The sequence below is a fragment of the Tachyglossus aculeatus genome, chromosome 3 (assembly GCF_015852505.1).
Source record: "Tachyglossus aculeatus isolate mTacAcu1 chromosome 3, mTacAcu1.pri, whole genome shotgun sequence".
Classification (NCBI taxonomy): Eukaryota; Metazoa; Chordata; class Mammalia; order Monotremata; family Tachyglossidae; genus Tachyglossus; species Tachyglossus aculeatus.
The window spans coordinates 63,110,096-63,123,207 of record NC_052068.1 but is presented as its reverse complement, the minus strand read 5'-3'; the positions used below and the strand labels follow the sequence as shown (position 1 = coordinate 63,123,207).

At 48.2% G+C, this 13,112-nt stretch overlaps 1 protein-coding gene across 1 annotated transcript in view; it reads right to left on the bottom strand.

Annotated features, from left to right (window-relative positions):
- COL13A1 (collagen type XIII alpha 1 chain) overlaps positions 1-13,112 on the bottom strand; it is a 215,184-nt gene that overhangs the window by 136,716 nt on the left and 65,356 nt on the right. The window contains exons 4-6 of the mRNA XM_038744032.1: positions 11,403-11,429; positions 7,516-7,551; positions 4,203-4,229 (exon numbers count right to left, since the gene is read on the bottom strand). Of these exons, the coding sequence (XP_038599960.1) occupies positions 4,203-4,229; positions 7,516-7,551; positions 11,403-11,429 (90 nt within the window). The remainder of the gene's footprint in view (positions 1-4,202; positions 4,230-7,515; positions 7,552-11,402; positions 11,430-13,112) is intronic.

Sequence of the window (13,112 nt, the reverse complement as noted above, 5' to 3'; positions counted from 1 at the left end):
ACTGAGGCTATCCCAACATTTGAGGTGGCTACTCCTCCTCAAACCCACAATGGACTGAAGCAAAGCCCTGTGTTACTTCTGGAATTAACACGACTCCTGAACTGTCTCCAATAAGACCGAGTCTCCTATAGATGGGTGGGGGAAGGATGAGGAGGGCATCTCCTGGACCCCTAGACTGAAAGTACTCACTAATTCTACTGTGCTCTTCCAAGTGCTTAGTACAGTGCTCTGCACAGACTAGGTGCTCTTTGAGAAGCAGTGTGACAGTGGAAAGAGCACGGGCTTGGGAGTCAGAGGTCTTGGGTTCTAATCCACCTCCGCCACTTGTCAGCTGTGTGGCTTTGGGCAAGTCACTTCTCTGTGCCTCAGTTACCTCATTTGTAAAATGGGGATTAAGACTGTGAGCCCAATGTGGGACAACCTCGTATCTACTCCAGTGCTTAGAACAATGCTTGACACATAGTAAGCGCTTAACAAATACCGTTATTATTATTAATATTCTTATTATATGCAATGGATTGAACACTACATGATTTCAGTTGAGCAGTGCCCCTGGATCCATTCTGCCCTGAGGAAAAGGAGGAGCAGATTATTCATTCATTCATTCATTCAAACATATTTATTATGAAGAAGTGCAGGCACTTTGGAGAGGAAGTTGGGGGAGGAGGGTGTGTGTGTGTGTGTTTGTGTGTGCATATGTGTGTGATGTGTGTGTGTGTGTGAGAGAGAGAGAGAAAGAGAGAGAGAGAGAGAGAGAGAGAGCGGGAAGAGAGCTCTTTGGAACAGCTAACCTTAAACAAAGTGGAGTGGAGTAATTTCGGAAATGGCTGGAGAATTACTTTCCATGAAGGAGAAAACTGAGAAAGTCGGATAAATAAACTCTGGGCCAACGGAGGAAAACTCCAGTTAGTTTGTAACTACTTCAGGAGCAAGAGCTGGCTCTACAAAGTGAAGAGGACGGCACACCGGTTTCCTGAGCAGTGGAGATTTCCCAACCGTTTGACTCTGGAAGCAGCACGAGCCGGGGGTGAGCTGGACCTACCGAAAGGCCTTCTCATCCACCTGGATTGGCAAATGCTGAACTTTAGAAGTGGCCTGAGCCCCATGATGTCCAGTCCCCTGAGTCCCACTTTGGCTCCAGGGATGCTGTGGGGGCTAGCTGGAGAAGCTCTAGGGAAGTACAAGTAGGATGGGCATTTTAGAAATGCTCCAGGAGGTGAAACTGAAACCAAATGAAGCCCTGAGGAAAACGGGCCGGAGAGAAGCAATGGCCCAGCTTTCCAAGGAAGCCATGGACCATCTCTTGTCCCGATGACGACATCAGCTCCTCAGCCTCTCCAGGTGGGGTGTGGTCTGTCTGAGGACAAGAGGGTAAACCCGCCAGAGGTACCCAGGGCTCAGGCTCATTGGAGAGTGGCAGAGTCCTCACTGGCAGTAGGGCCAATCTTGAATTGAAATGAGGTGAGTTACTTCAAACATTCTTCTCTAACCAGTCCTCTCCACTCAAAGTTGGTACCAAACAGTACCTTGGATTTAGTAAGTCCTTTCTTCAAGGAAACCAAAGCACATCCTTTACCACACTGCATTCCTCTTCTCAATGTCCCTGAACTGAATTTTCCTCTCCATTTTACAAAAGAGGAGACCAAGTCCTAGAGCGGGGGACTGACTTGGTTGAGGTTACACAGTGAGTCAGAGGTGGAATTGGGCCTGGAGCCCAGTTCCCTGCTTTATGGCCCAGAGTTCCTCTCACCTGATTCCCCTCCAGCCTGAAAGGACTCCCCTCCACCATTCTGGAATCCTCCTGTGTCCTCAGAAGCCTACTGTGCTGTCTGTTTCCCATGGAGCCTGATGCTCGTGTGGAGCAGACAGGACGGCTTTCCTTGTCTTAATCTCCCTGGCAAGGTTTCCTCTGACAGCGAGGGAAACTGGGTCATTAGAGTTTCTAAACGTGACAATCTCCGCCTTGGCTAGGGGCAGCCTTCCAGACCTGCCACTGTGAACAGCAGAACGGGTTGGAGAAAGCGCTCACCCCCTCCCCCTATTCAGATGGGCCTCATATCTCCCATGGCAAGTGAGATGAGTCAAACATGGAAAATGGGGCAGGCTGCAGGCCTTGTTCTAGCTCCCCAAGGATGATGCCATAGGGCTGCCTCTGGAATCAGGCCTTGCTGAAGTGGCAAAATCTGAACTGTCCACGGAGATGGAGCGGGCGTCTCTCGTTCTAGCTACCCATGCACATCTTTGAAGATGGCAAGTGAGGCCCAACTTGTGGGATGGGGACAGGCAGCAGGAGACCCGGTGGGGAGAAACTGGGAACAGGAAAGACCAGCTGGAAGCCCCGAGCCATGGCGTCCCCTCCCATCTGGGATACCGGCACTTACACTGTTAGTAAACTGGGACAAACTAAACAAAATGAACAAGTTGGGGTACTTGGATGGGCTGAGACAGTGGAAAGGGAGGAAAAGTCTCGTGACTGGGGCCACGAGAGCTGGTGAGAATGAAGCTGGGTCTCCCAACCAGGCTGGATCTGGGAAGGCTGAGAGATTTTCTGTGGGGATAATTCCACACTGGGCCCAAATCTACCTGGGAACAACAAATATCAAACTCTAAGCTTGACCCCAAGGGGACTGCCTGAATTATGGCGGACAGTCTCAATATGGCTTGCCATTCATTCATTCATTCATAGTTACTGAGGGCTTACTGTGTGCAGACCACTGCACTAAACTGTTGGAAAGTACAATTCAGCAATAAAGAGAGACAATCCCTGCCCACAATGGGCTTACAGTCCATAAGGGCAGAGACAGACACCAAAACAAGTAAAGAGGCATCAATAGCATCAATATAAGTAGAATTATAGATATATACACATCAAAACAAGTAAACAGGAATTAATATAAATAAATAGAATTATAGCTATGTACATATATACAGCCTCTCAGGGCCACACCTATAGAGTTTCTGGTACTCTACCAGTCATGGCTATAGGAGGGAGAGTAGAGTAGAAGCCTACCCATTCCATTCCTAGCTTGGCCAGCAGCTAGCACACAGAAGGCAATCTGCTACAAGTCAAAACTCACCCATGCTGGACAGCAGCAGCATGGGAGAGAATCGAGGGCGGAGACTCGAGTTGACTGTGCGGAAGGTGGTAATGGTAAACCATTTCTGTATTTTTACCAAGAAAACTCTCTGGATACACTACCAGAACGATTGCAGATGGAGAGCGGGCATTCTGGGAGACATGTATCCGTGGTGTCGCGATGGGTTGGAAACGACTCGACGGTGTAAGACAAGACATGCATGCACAACTGCTGTGGGGTGGGGAGGGAGGAAGCCCTGGCCCCTTATTCTCTGGCCCCTGGGGCACTCTCAGGAGGGGGGGGTCCCTAGAGTTCAGTCAGGCTGGCTTCACAAAGAGGGAGCAATCTCTTCCCAGCAATCTTTGGCTGCATAGTTCAGTTGCCATTTGGGTAGAAGGACCTTAGCCCGTGAATCTACCTGTCTGCACCAACCTTACCCAATCCTTTTCACTTTCAAACATACCCACGTATCACTTACCCACCCACCCCCCGAAAAAAAACCTTCCCACGGCCCAACTGCACCTTCCAGCTGCTACCCCATCCTCATCCCCAGATTAACAAACCCTTCCACACTGACATACAACACAAACTTCAAATCCCATTCACTGCTTCATTCAATTCATTCAATCGTATTTATTGAGCGCTTACTGTGTGCAGAGCACTGTACTAAACGTTTGGGACAGTACAATACTTCTTCTAGATTGTGAGCCCACTGTTGGGTAGGGACCGTCTCTATATGTTGCCAACTTGTACTTCCCAAGCGCTTAGTACAGTGCTCTTCACACAGTAAGTGCACAATAAATATGATTGAGTGAATACAATACAACAATAAACAGACACATTCCTGCCCACAAAGAGCTTACAGCTAGAGGGGGAGACAGATATTAATATAAATAACCAAAATTACAGATAAATGTTCGCTGGCCCCAAGTTGAGCATTACTGGGGATTATGGCCATCTATGACACTTCTTCCATAGAGTGGGTTTTAGAGACCAGGTCCAAGGATTCATCCCCGCTTTCTCTCCTCCCTCCATTTCCCCAATTCTCTTTGTTTCTCGGAGGTGGGAAAGGAGGGTGGGGAGAGGGAGATTGGAGAAAGAAGAAGCTAGAAAGAGCTGACTCACCTTCTCTCCGGACTGCCCCTTTAGTCCCTGGGTCAGTTACATCAGCCACAGATACATGCAAAAGGAGGAGAGGGAGAGAGGGAGAGAGGGAGAGAGGGAGAGAGAGAGAGAGAGAGAGAGAGAGAGAGAGAGAGAGAGAGAGAGAGAGAGAGAGAGAGAGAGAGGAAGAGAGAGACTGAGATACATACACAGGAATCAGCATCCTGCCATAGGGACCAAATCAAAAATGCCCAACCACCAAACAATATATGATGAAACAAACAAGGCAATGATGCATGCCCCATTTCACATCCAAACAAGCGCTAAACCACGGCTGTGTCTCTCTTTTTCCCGGCTTCTCTCCCTCACTGAAGCCCACCAGCACTGCCTGACTTTGAAATTCTTGCCCTGGGATTCCTGGAAGTGGTGGAGAGGGCTGAAATGCACCGAAATGCAGGTCAGAGAAGGGCAAATGAGGATGAATAAAAATAGAAACTGCCACTCCACAGAAATGGAAGTCCAGAAGAGTGGGTATAAGCTCATTGTGGGCAGAGAATGTTTCTTCCTACTCTGCTATGGTGCACTCTCCTTCTAGACTGTGAGCTCGTTGTTGGGTAGGGATTGTCTCCGTTGCTGAATTATACTTACCAAGTGCTTAGTACAGTGCTCTGCACACAGTAAGGGCTCAATAAATATGAATGATTGATATATATGTTTAATTGTACATTCAATTAATTATTTTTATTACTCTCCATGTACATTTTTATGTCTGTCTCTGCCATTAGAATGCAAGCTCCAAGTTCCCTGCCACTTCCCTATTTAGTACCCCTCAAGTGATTAGTGCAGTCCATTGCTCCTCCTGGGTGCTCTGTAAGTGCTGTTACTACTACTATGACTGCCTCCATGTATAATTTGAGTGTGGAAGGGAGAATCAATCCCTCCTATCTGAGAAAAGTTGACTGAGGGAATGTATCTATGAACTCTGTTGTACTGCACTCACCCAAGTGCTTAGTATAGTATTTCGCACATAGTAAGTGCTCTATAAATATCATTGATGATAAGGATGAAAGAAGTCAGAGGTGCCAGCTCTTGTCACCAGGTGACAAGACACTGTTAGCAAGAGAAAAATGTCAGGAAGGGGCTCTGCCAGCTTTGGCACGCCTACTGGGCCAGGAAACCATACGGCCAGCAGGATATGCTTGTTGTCAAACGGGGCAGCCAAGTGGAACGATGAGTTGGCCAAGCAGGTGGCATGGCTGTGGAGGATTCCAGAGGGACACATAAGTGCCAGCTCAGTGGGGGCAATCAGGGCAATGGCCCCAGGCTTACAGCTGTGAAGACATAGTGATAGTTTTCACCCACAGCTGTGCGGGCTAATCCCAGGAGTCGGACAAAATCTGTGCGTTTACTGCCGTTTGGGGCTGAAGAGGACTTGAGGGATGGGATAGTGTCTACTTACCCTATCAGATGATCCCAAACACTCAATACAGTGCTCTGCACACAGTAAGTGCTCCATAAATACCACTAATTAATCAATTTGCTGAATTTCTAAGGGGGGGTGAAAAGTCCCCAAATTGTGCTTTTCTGATCCATTAGCTATTTGAAGTTTCCTGTCTCTCCAAGCACCACTCTGTCTCTCTCTGTCCCCCAAACCTCTTCTTCTTGTCACCTACACTCCAAATGAAAACTTAGGACCACTGAACAGTTGGTTAAGAAGGAACAGCTGGAAGGTCTCCAGAGAAGGGAAGAATACTAATCTCTCCCGCTCCATACCGGACAATCAATTTTCAAGAACAGTGCTTGGCACATAGCACTTAACAAATACATAATTATTATCATTTTTATTATTATTATCCAGTGGGTTTTCCCAGGGAGCTAGCTCAGCAGAAGGCTGACAGGAATCAGCCAAGGTGATCACTCTGGGTCCTGCAGAAGGGGCTTGGGATGGGATGGTCTGGAGTGGAGGGATGGGTGAGCGACCCAGGCTGCTAGGTCTTTTTCATTCATTCAGTAGTATTTATTGAGCACTTACTGTGTGCAGAGCACTGTACTAAGTGCTTGGGAAGTACAAGTTGGCAACATATAGAGACGGTCCCTACCCAACAATGGGCTCACAGTCTAGAAGGGGGAGACAGACAACAAAACATGTGGAGAAGGGAAAGGAAGGAGAAAGAGGCTTCTACTTTCCATCAATCAATCAATTATTGAGTGCTTACTATGTGCAGAGCACATAGTAAGTGCTTGGGAGAGAGTGCTATACAACAGAATTAACAGATCCGATCCCAGCCCATGGTGATTTGATTCACTGGGTCAGGGCTCTCCAAGCAACAACTTCACCCCAGTTTGGTCCCTGGCAAGCTGCCTGCCTTAATTCCCTCTGCAAGGCCTAGATGTGATTTCTTTTTATTCTTAGCCCCAGGACACCCAGAATTTCAGGGATCTGTGCTAAATGCAGGAGCTCCTCACTTACCTTCTCTCCCCAACCCTAAATGCCGTGCACAGCAGGCATGAACACAAAAAGGAGGCTCAGGCACTCAGTTGGCTGCCAGCAGCAGAGCTGGTCAGATCACAGAGGGCAACGCAAGCAAAGAATAAGGGTGAGTCTGCGTCCAGGGCCAGGGGAGGCGTGGAGAGGAGAGTGGAATAGGAAAGAGGCTGCCTCCTCCTCAGGGCAGAGTTTGAAGTCAGGAAATGAACAGAGGAGTGATGGAGAGGGGAGAAGGAAGGACTCTTGGCCTCATGGGAGTAGGGTTGCCACCATGGCACCATTGCTGCCTTGGTCTTGGGGGCCCCACGGAGCCAGGTGTGGGCAGTGAGGCTGGATACAACGTGAGCCCACAAGGGACTGGTTGGGATGGCTGGAAGCCTGGAGTGTTGGAAGATTCAAAGGCGACAGGCTTTGGGCCAGCACCGGAAGGCCAAACGTGCCCTTCGTTTGTCACTGCGGACATGGGGGATGAGCAGCGCATTGGAAAGCAAGTGCCTTCTCTGTGGAGAAACTCCTCTTCCGGGAAAAACTCTCTCCTGACAGTCCTCACCTGACGCTCTGCCTTTCTGTTTCCCTTGAGAAACGTCTCTGCTCTCATCCTCCTCACAGGCTTAACTGTAGGCTTGGAGGCCCCTGGCCCAAGACGGTGGTCTTGGGGATGGGAACCAGGTCACCATTGCCTTGGAAACATATTCCAGGGTCCTGTGGCCCTCCCCCAGCCTGACCCTATAAGCAGGTTAGGGAGACGTGGGGAGGAAGTTTCCCTCCTCTTGGAACTGGGGTGAGGCCGGGGGACGGTGGGGAGAAGCAGGCACGTGACACAGGCAGAACACAACTGGAACTCACCATTCGTCCTGGGATGCCAAGGCCACCTTTCTCTCCCTAACAATTAAGGCAAAAATCAGATGGGAGGTGGACACAGGCCAGAGCACAGACTCAATGCAGAGATCTACACAGGCACATTAACCAAGTGACAGAACATAGAAAGATTTCACTTAGGCCCCAGTGATCTGGGTATATTAGGCAAAAATGCCTGAAAACCCGCATCTACACAGTATTCCTGAATCATGTGCACTTCTTGTGCACTTCTGGGTCAGAATCATCTAGATAATTTGCACATGTAAGATGGGAGAAGGCCACAAAAGAAACCTTGAAGATGTGTTGTGTGCATAGACCCTCTGTTTACTCAGCTATTTCACATATGGATAGATCTGAGGATGTTCACACTCATCTACAGAGAAACACTGCCGTGGCTTTTTTTTGTTTATTTCAATGGTTTCTGTTAGATGCTTGCTATGTACAAGGCACCATATGAAGGTCTGGGGTAGATACAAGATCATCAGATGGGACATCAGTCCCTGACCCACATAGTGCTCATAGTCTTAACCCCCATTTTACAGGTAAGGTAACTGAGGCACAGAGGAGTCAAATGATTTTCCCCAGGTCACACGCAGCAGAGAAGTGACGGAGATGGGATTCGAACCCAGGTCCTTTGACTCCCAGCTCTGCTGTTCTACGTCCGTGGGTTTAGACCCTGAGAAAACCCCTCTGATGTTCTGCAAACTCTTTTGAAACAGCACCTGGGGGCTTGACTTCTAATTCTGCTTATTGTACAGATGGGGGAACGAACCCAAGGTGAGAGGGAGAACCCCAAGGAGAGGGAGCATCTCCTCCAGAAAGCGTCCCCACCAATACCCCAACGAGAAAAAGGAATGGAAAAGGCGATGCCCATCTGGGGCAGCATTGGCTCACAAGATGCAGGCAGCTCGAAGAAAACAGCTTTGACTGTTAGCCAGGGTTAACATAGTCCCCTTCTGGAAATATGCTTACTACTTTTTTTTTTCTTATGTAAAAGAACATTTTTGCGAGCCCATGAATGCAACCCTTGTTCTCCCTGGGAATGGATTGGAGTTCTTTGTTAGCTTGGAAAAAGGCAGATGATGAGTCCAATGGGGTTGGCTAGAGATGGTATCCAATCTTGTGCCTCTGACAGGTTAATGGCGGTTGTGGAGATTGAACTGCTAAGAGTTGAGAAGAAGGCCAAGCAGCGTGGCTCAGTGGAAATACCATGGGCTTTGGAGTCAGAGGTCATGGGTTCAAATCCCGGCTCCACCACTTAGCTTAGTGACTTTGGGCAAGTCACTTCACTTCTCTGGACCTCAGTTACCTCATCTGTAAAATGGGGATTAAGACTGTGAGCCCCCCATGGGACAACCTGATCACCTTGTAACCACCCCAGCGCTTAGAACAGTGCTTCGCACATAGTAAGTGCTTAATAAATGTCATCATTAAGGCCGCGATACTATTCCCTCAAACCACAGAGGCGGCCCCAGGGCAACGGCTTGCTAGCACTCAGGATGTCCACCCGGCTCAGCCTGTTGCTTGGGCGTGATATTTCATCATCATCAATCGTATTTATTGAGTGCTTACTATGTGCAGAGCACTGTACTAAGCGCTTGGGAAGCACAAATTGTCAACATATAGAGACAGTCCCTACCCAACAATGGGCTCACAGTCTAAAAGGGGTTATGATGCGAGTTTGGGTTTTTTAATTTATTTTTAAAACTAATGCTCTTTGCAGCCCCAGTCACAAAACCCCAGAGTCAGGCCCAGGCATGAATTAGTTAACAGAACTATGTGCCGGATCCGCTGCGTTGTGGATCTCACCCTAAATGATTTTTAAAGATGGCCGTGGTAGGGAAACAGAAATCTGCCCACGCCCATTCTGCTCATCGTTTGATTCGTCGGAGTTTCCTGGAAGCAAATTCTAAATATTTCACCGGATGATTTCCCCTGGCTCTCTCACCCCTGTTTTGAAGGGCAGGGATTCTTAGCTTTGATCTAATAGTGCAAAGATTCTGTTGGGTCAGAGCTGAGAACAACTACAAGGCAGGGTAGTGTTGATGTTAGTGTTCAGTGCTACTGTCTCTTTCAGAGAAGCAGCATGGCCGAGTGGAAAGCACACAGGCCTGAGAGTCAGAGGAACTGGGTTCTAATCCTGACACCACCACTTACCTGCTGTGTCACCTGGGGCAAGTCACTTAACTTCTCCGTGCCTCAGTTCCCTTGTGGGGTTTTAATACCTCTTTTCCCTCCTAGACTGTGAGTCCCATGTGGGACCTGATTATCTTGTAATTGCCCCAGTGCTTATTCCAGTGCTCAGCACATAATAAACGCTTAACAAATACCCCCACTGGACTGTGAGCTCCTTGAAGGCAGGGGTCATGTCTACCAACTCTACTGTGTTTTCCTCTCCCAAGTACTTAGTACAATGCTCTGCACACAGTGAGTTCTCGACAAATACCGGTGATCGACTGATAAGTGGGTTTCCTTGGAAGGTAGAAGGCTATTATTCCACACGCCACTGACTGCTACAAAACCCCAGGGCGGGTGTTATTAGATCCTAAATGTTTAGCCCAACTGCCAGCAACCTGAGAGGCTGTTTCAGCCTCAGGTGGAAAAACTGGCCCTCATGCTAGACTCTGCCAGGATTCCCTCAGGAACCAGCCCAGAATGTGGATTAAAACGACACACAAAATCTGCCCTGAACAGTTCTCTCTGTTACTGCCCTGTTCCTGGGGCAGGTGGATGGAGCTGGATACTGACCAGTGACTCTGTGGAAATCCAAGAGGATAATTGCGGTACAAGAGGAAAGAGACTTATACTGTGAAAAAAGAGAGATCTCAGCCACAAGGAAAAATTCCTTAGCCATAACACGGAGACTAAACAAGGGAACGGGGAACAGGTGGAAGAGGTAAGTCTCCATTCCTGGATGCCATTTTACCAAGAATATGCAAGCAACAGTCTAAGACACAGCATGGCCTATTGGAAAGAACAGGGGCCTGAGAGTTACAGGACCAGGGTTCTAATCCTGGCTCTAACACTTTTTTCTGGGTGACCTTGGGCAAGTCACTTAACTTCTCTGTTCTTTAGTTACCTCATCTGTAAATTGGGGATTAAGACTGAACCCTATGAGGGACATGGACTGAGTACAACCTGATTATTTTGCATCTACCCCTGATTATTTTGCATTATTTTTATTATGTACTTGGCACATAATAAACACTTAACAAATACCATAAAAAAGTAATCCAACCATCTCTTCTGATTAGTTTAGACATTACCAGTCCTGGAGGTGGGGGATGTTTTTTTTTTTGGGGGGGGGGCGGGGCAGCCTGGAACAGATGAATTCTTGAGGTTCCTTTCAGCTCTATGATCCTCTTTATATATCATCAGTCTTTCACATCCATCCTCTTTGGTTATGATGGCATCAGCCTTTAAGAAAATCTCTAATTTTTAGGGGCCCAACCACATGCATTTTCTACTCTGAGCACAGAGTAGACATCTTAGGAGCAATGAACACTGCCTGGTGAAGAAATAACTTGCACCTGTCCGGATGAGGGCCTTTACCTTTTCTACAGACTGTTCCGCCACTGATAACCACTCTATGTTGAGACTGGCAAAGTCTCATCAGATCTCAGTTCTGCTACGTTAAAATACACAGGTCCAGGGTCTTTTCTGAAAGGGCCTTCGGAAAAAGGCAGAAGAGGTTGGTGCGGTGAAGGAAGACGAAGGATATGGTTGGAGCCCAAAACCCTTGGGTTGCCCTTCTCACAGGGAAGGGTCTTCTGTCTCCGTGGAAGAGAGAAAAGGAGTGAGGACTACAGAAAAAAAAAACGGGGGGGAGAGAGAGAGGGAGGAGGAAAAAATCAAAGGTAAAAAAAGCTACTCACCGGAAGTCCAGGTCTTCCTGTGGGACCCTGAAATAAATCCCCCCAGAGGAGCAACATTAGTATAAAGGCAGGTTGACAAAGCAAGTCCAAGAAGCAAGTAAGACGAAAGGATTGGAAATTAAAACACGGTGGCGTGATTATGGCTGTTACTTTCCCTTCCAATTCCTGCAGCTGCCCTGGGTTGGAGCTCTTTTTGCTCCTGTGGGGAGGGGTGGGGTCAGAGCATCCTGGGCTGGGGGCTTGGGTCATCTTTCTCCAGGGCTCTGCCTGGTGGCATCTGTAGCTTGGACGGGGACCAGGGGGACAAATTCCCAAAGCCCTAAAAGGGGCCTTCATTGTTATCTCTCACTGTCACCATTTCAGGCTCTCAGCCTGATGCTCCACTGCCCACTTCCCTGAAGAAATGGGCACGAGAGGCAGGAAATTTCTTCCAAAGCTACTTGTCTTATCTCCTTGACTACAGAATATCTTCAGGTTTGGGGGGAAAAGACATCTTTCATGATAAAATAAGATTGCTCTCTCTCTTTCCTCCCTATCCCTGGCCCCCAAACTGACCAGATTTTCGGGTCTGGAAGCATCCCTCCAAAGGTCATTTAATCCAGGCTAACCCTGAGTCAGAAGCATTTCCAGGGTCATTCGGAAACCATTGTTCCAGCCGTGAAAGTTAGGCACTGGATCACACGTGTTGTGAAAGTTAGGCACTGGATCACACGTGTTAGAAACCCTCAATGTGTCTACCAGCTCCGTTATACTGTACTCTCTTAATCAATCAATCAGTGGTATTTCCTGAATGCTTATCATGTGCAGAGCACCGTAATAAGCACTCGGGAGAGTACAACAGAAGTAACAGTCATGTTCCCTGTCCACAATGAACTTACAAGTAATAATAATAGTAATAATTATGGAGTTTCTTAAGTGCTTACCGTGTATCAAGCACAGTACTTAGCGCTGAGGTGGAGACAAGCAAATTCACCTGGACACAGTCCCTGCCCCACAGGGGCTCACAGTCTCAATCCCCATTTTATAGGAGCAGTAACTGAGGCACCGAGAAGTGCAGTGATTTGCCCAATATGTGGCGGAGCTGGGATTAGCAGCATGGCTAGAGAAGCAGTGTGGCTCAGTGGAAAGAGCCCGGGTTTTGGAGTCAGAGGTCATGGGTTCAAATCCCGGCTCCGCCAATTGTCAGCTGTGTGACTTTGGGCAAGTCACTTCACTTCTCTGTGCCTGAGTTCCCTCATCTGTAAAATGGGGATTAAGACTGTGAGCCCCATGTGGGACAACCTGATCACCTTGTATCCCCCCCAGCGCTTAGAACAGTGCTTTGCACATAGTAAGCGCTTAACAAATACCATTATTATTATTATTATTATAAGCCATGGCCTTCTGATTCTCAGGCCCATGCTCTATCCACTATGCCATGCTGCTTCTCTTTCCCTGCCCACAATAAGCTTACAGTCTAGACGGGGGTGGTGGCAGTGTGAAAGGTGAGGGAACAGCGGAAACAAGCAAGGTACCAGGAGAAAATGGTAGGTGAGCACTAACCTAGGGCAGAGGGCCTGATGGGTGAGAAGCTCCTTGTGGGGAGGGGAAAGTAGGGTTGCCTAATAGAAAAAGCTCAGGCTTGGGAGTCAGAGGGCTTGGGTTCTAATCCCAGCTCCGTATCTACCTGCTGTGGGACCTTGGGCAAGTCACCTCATTTAAGGGGAGCTT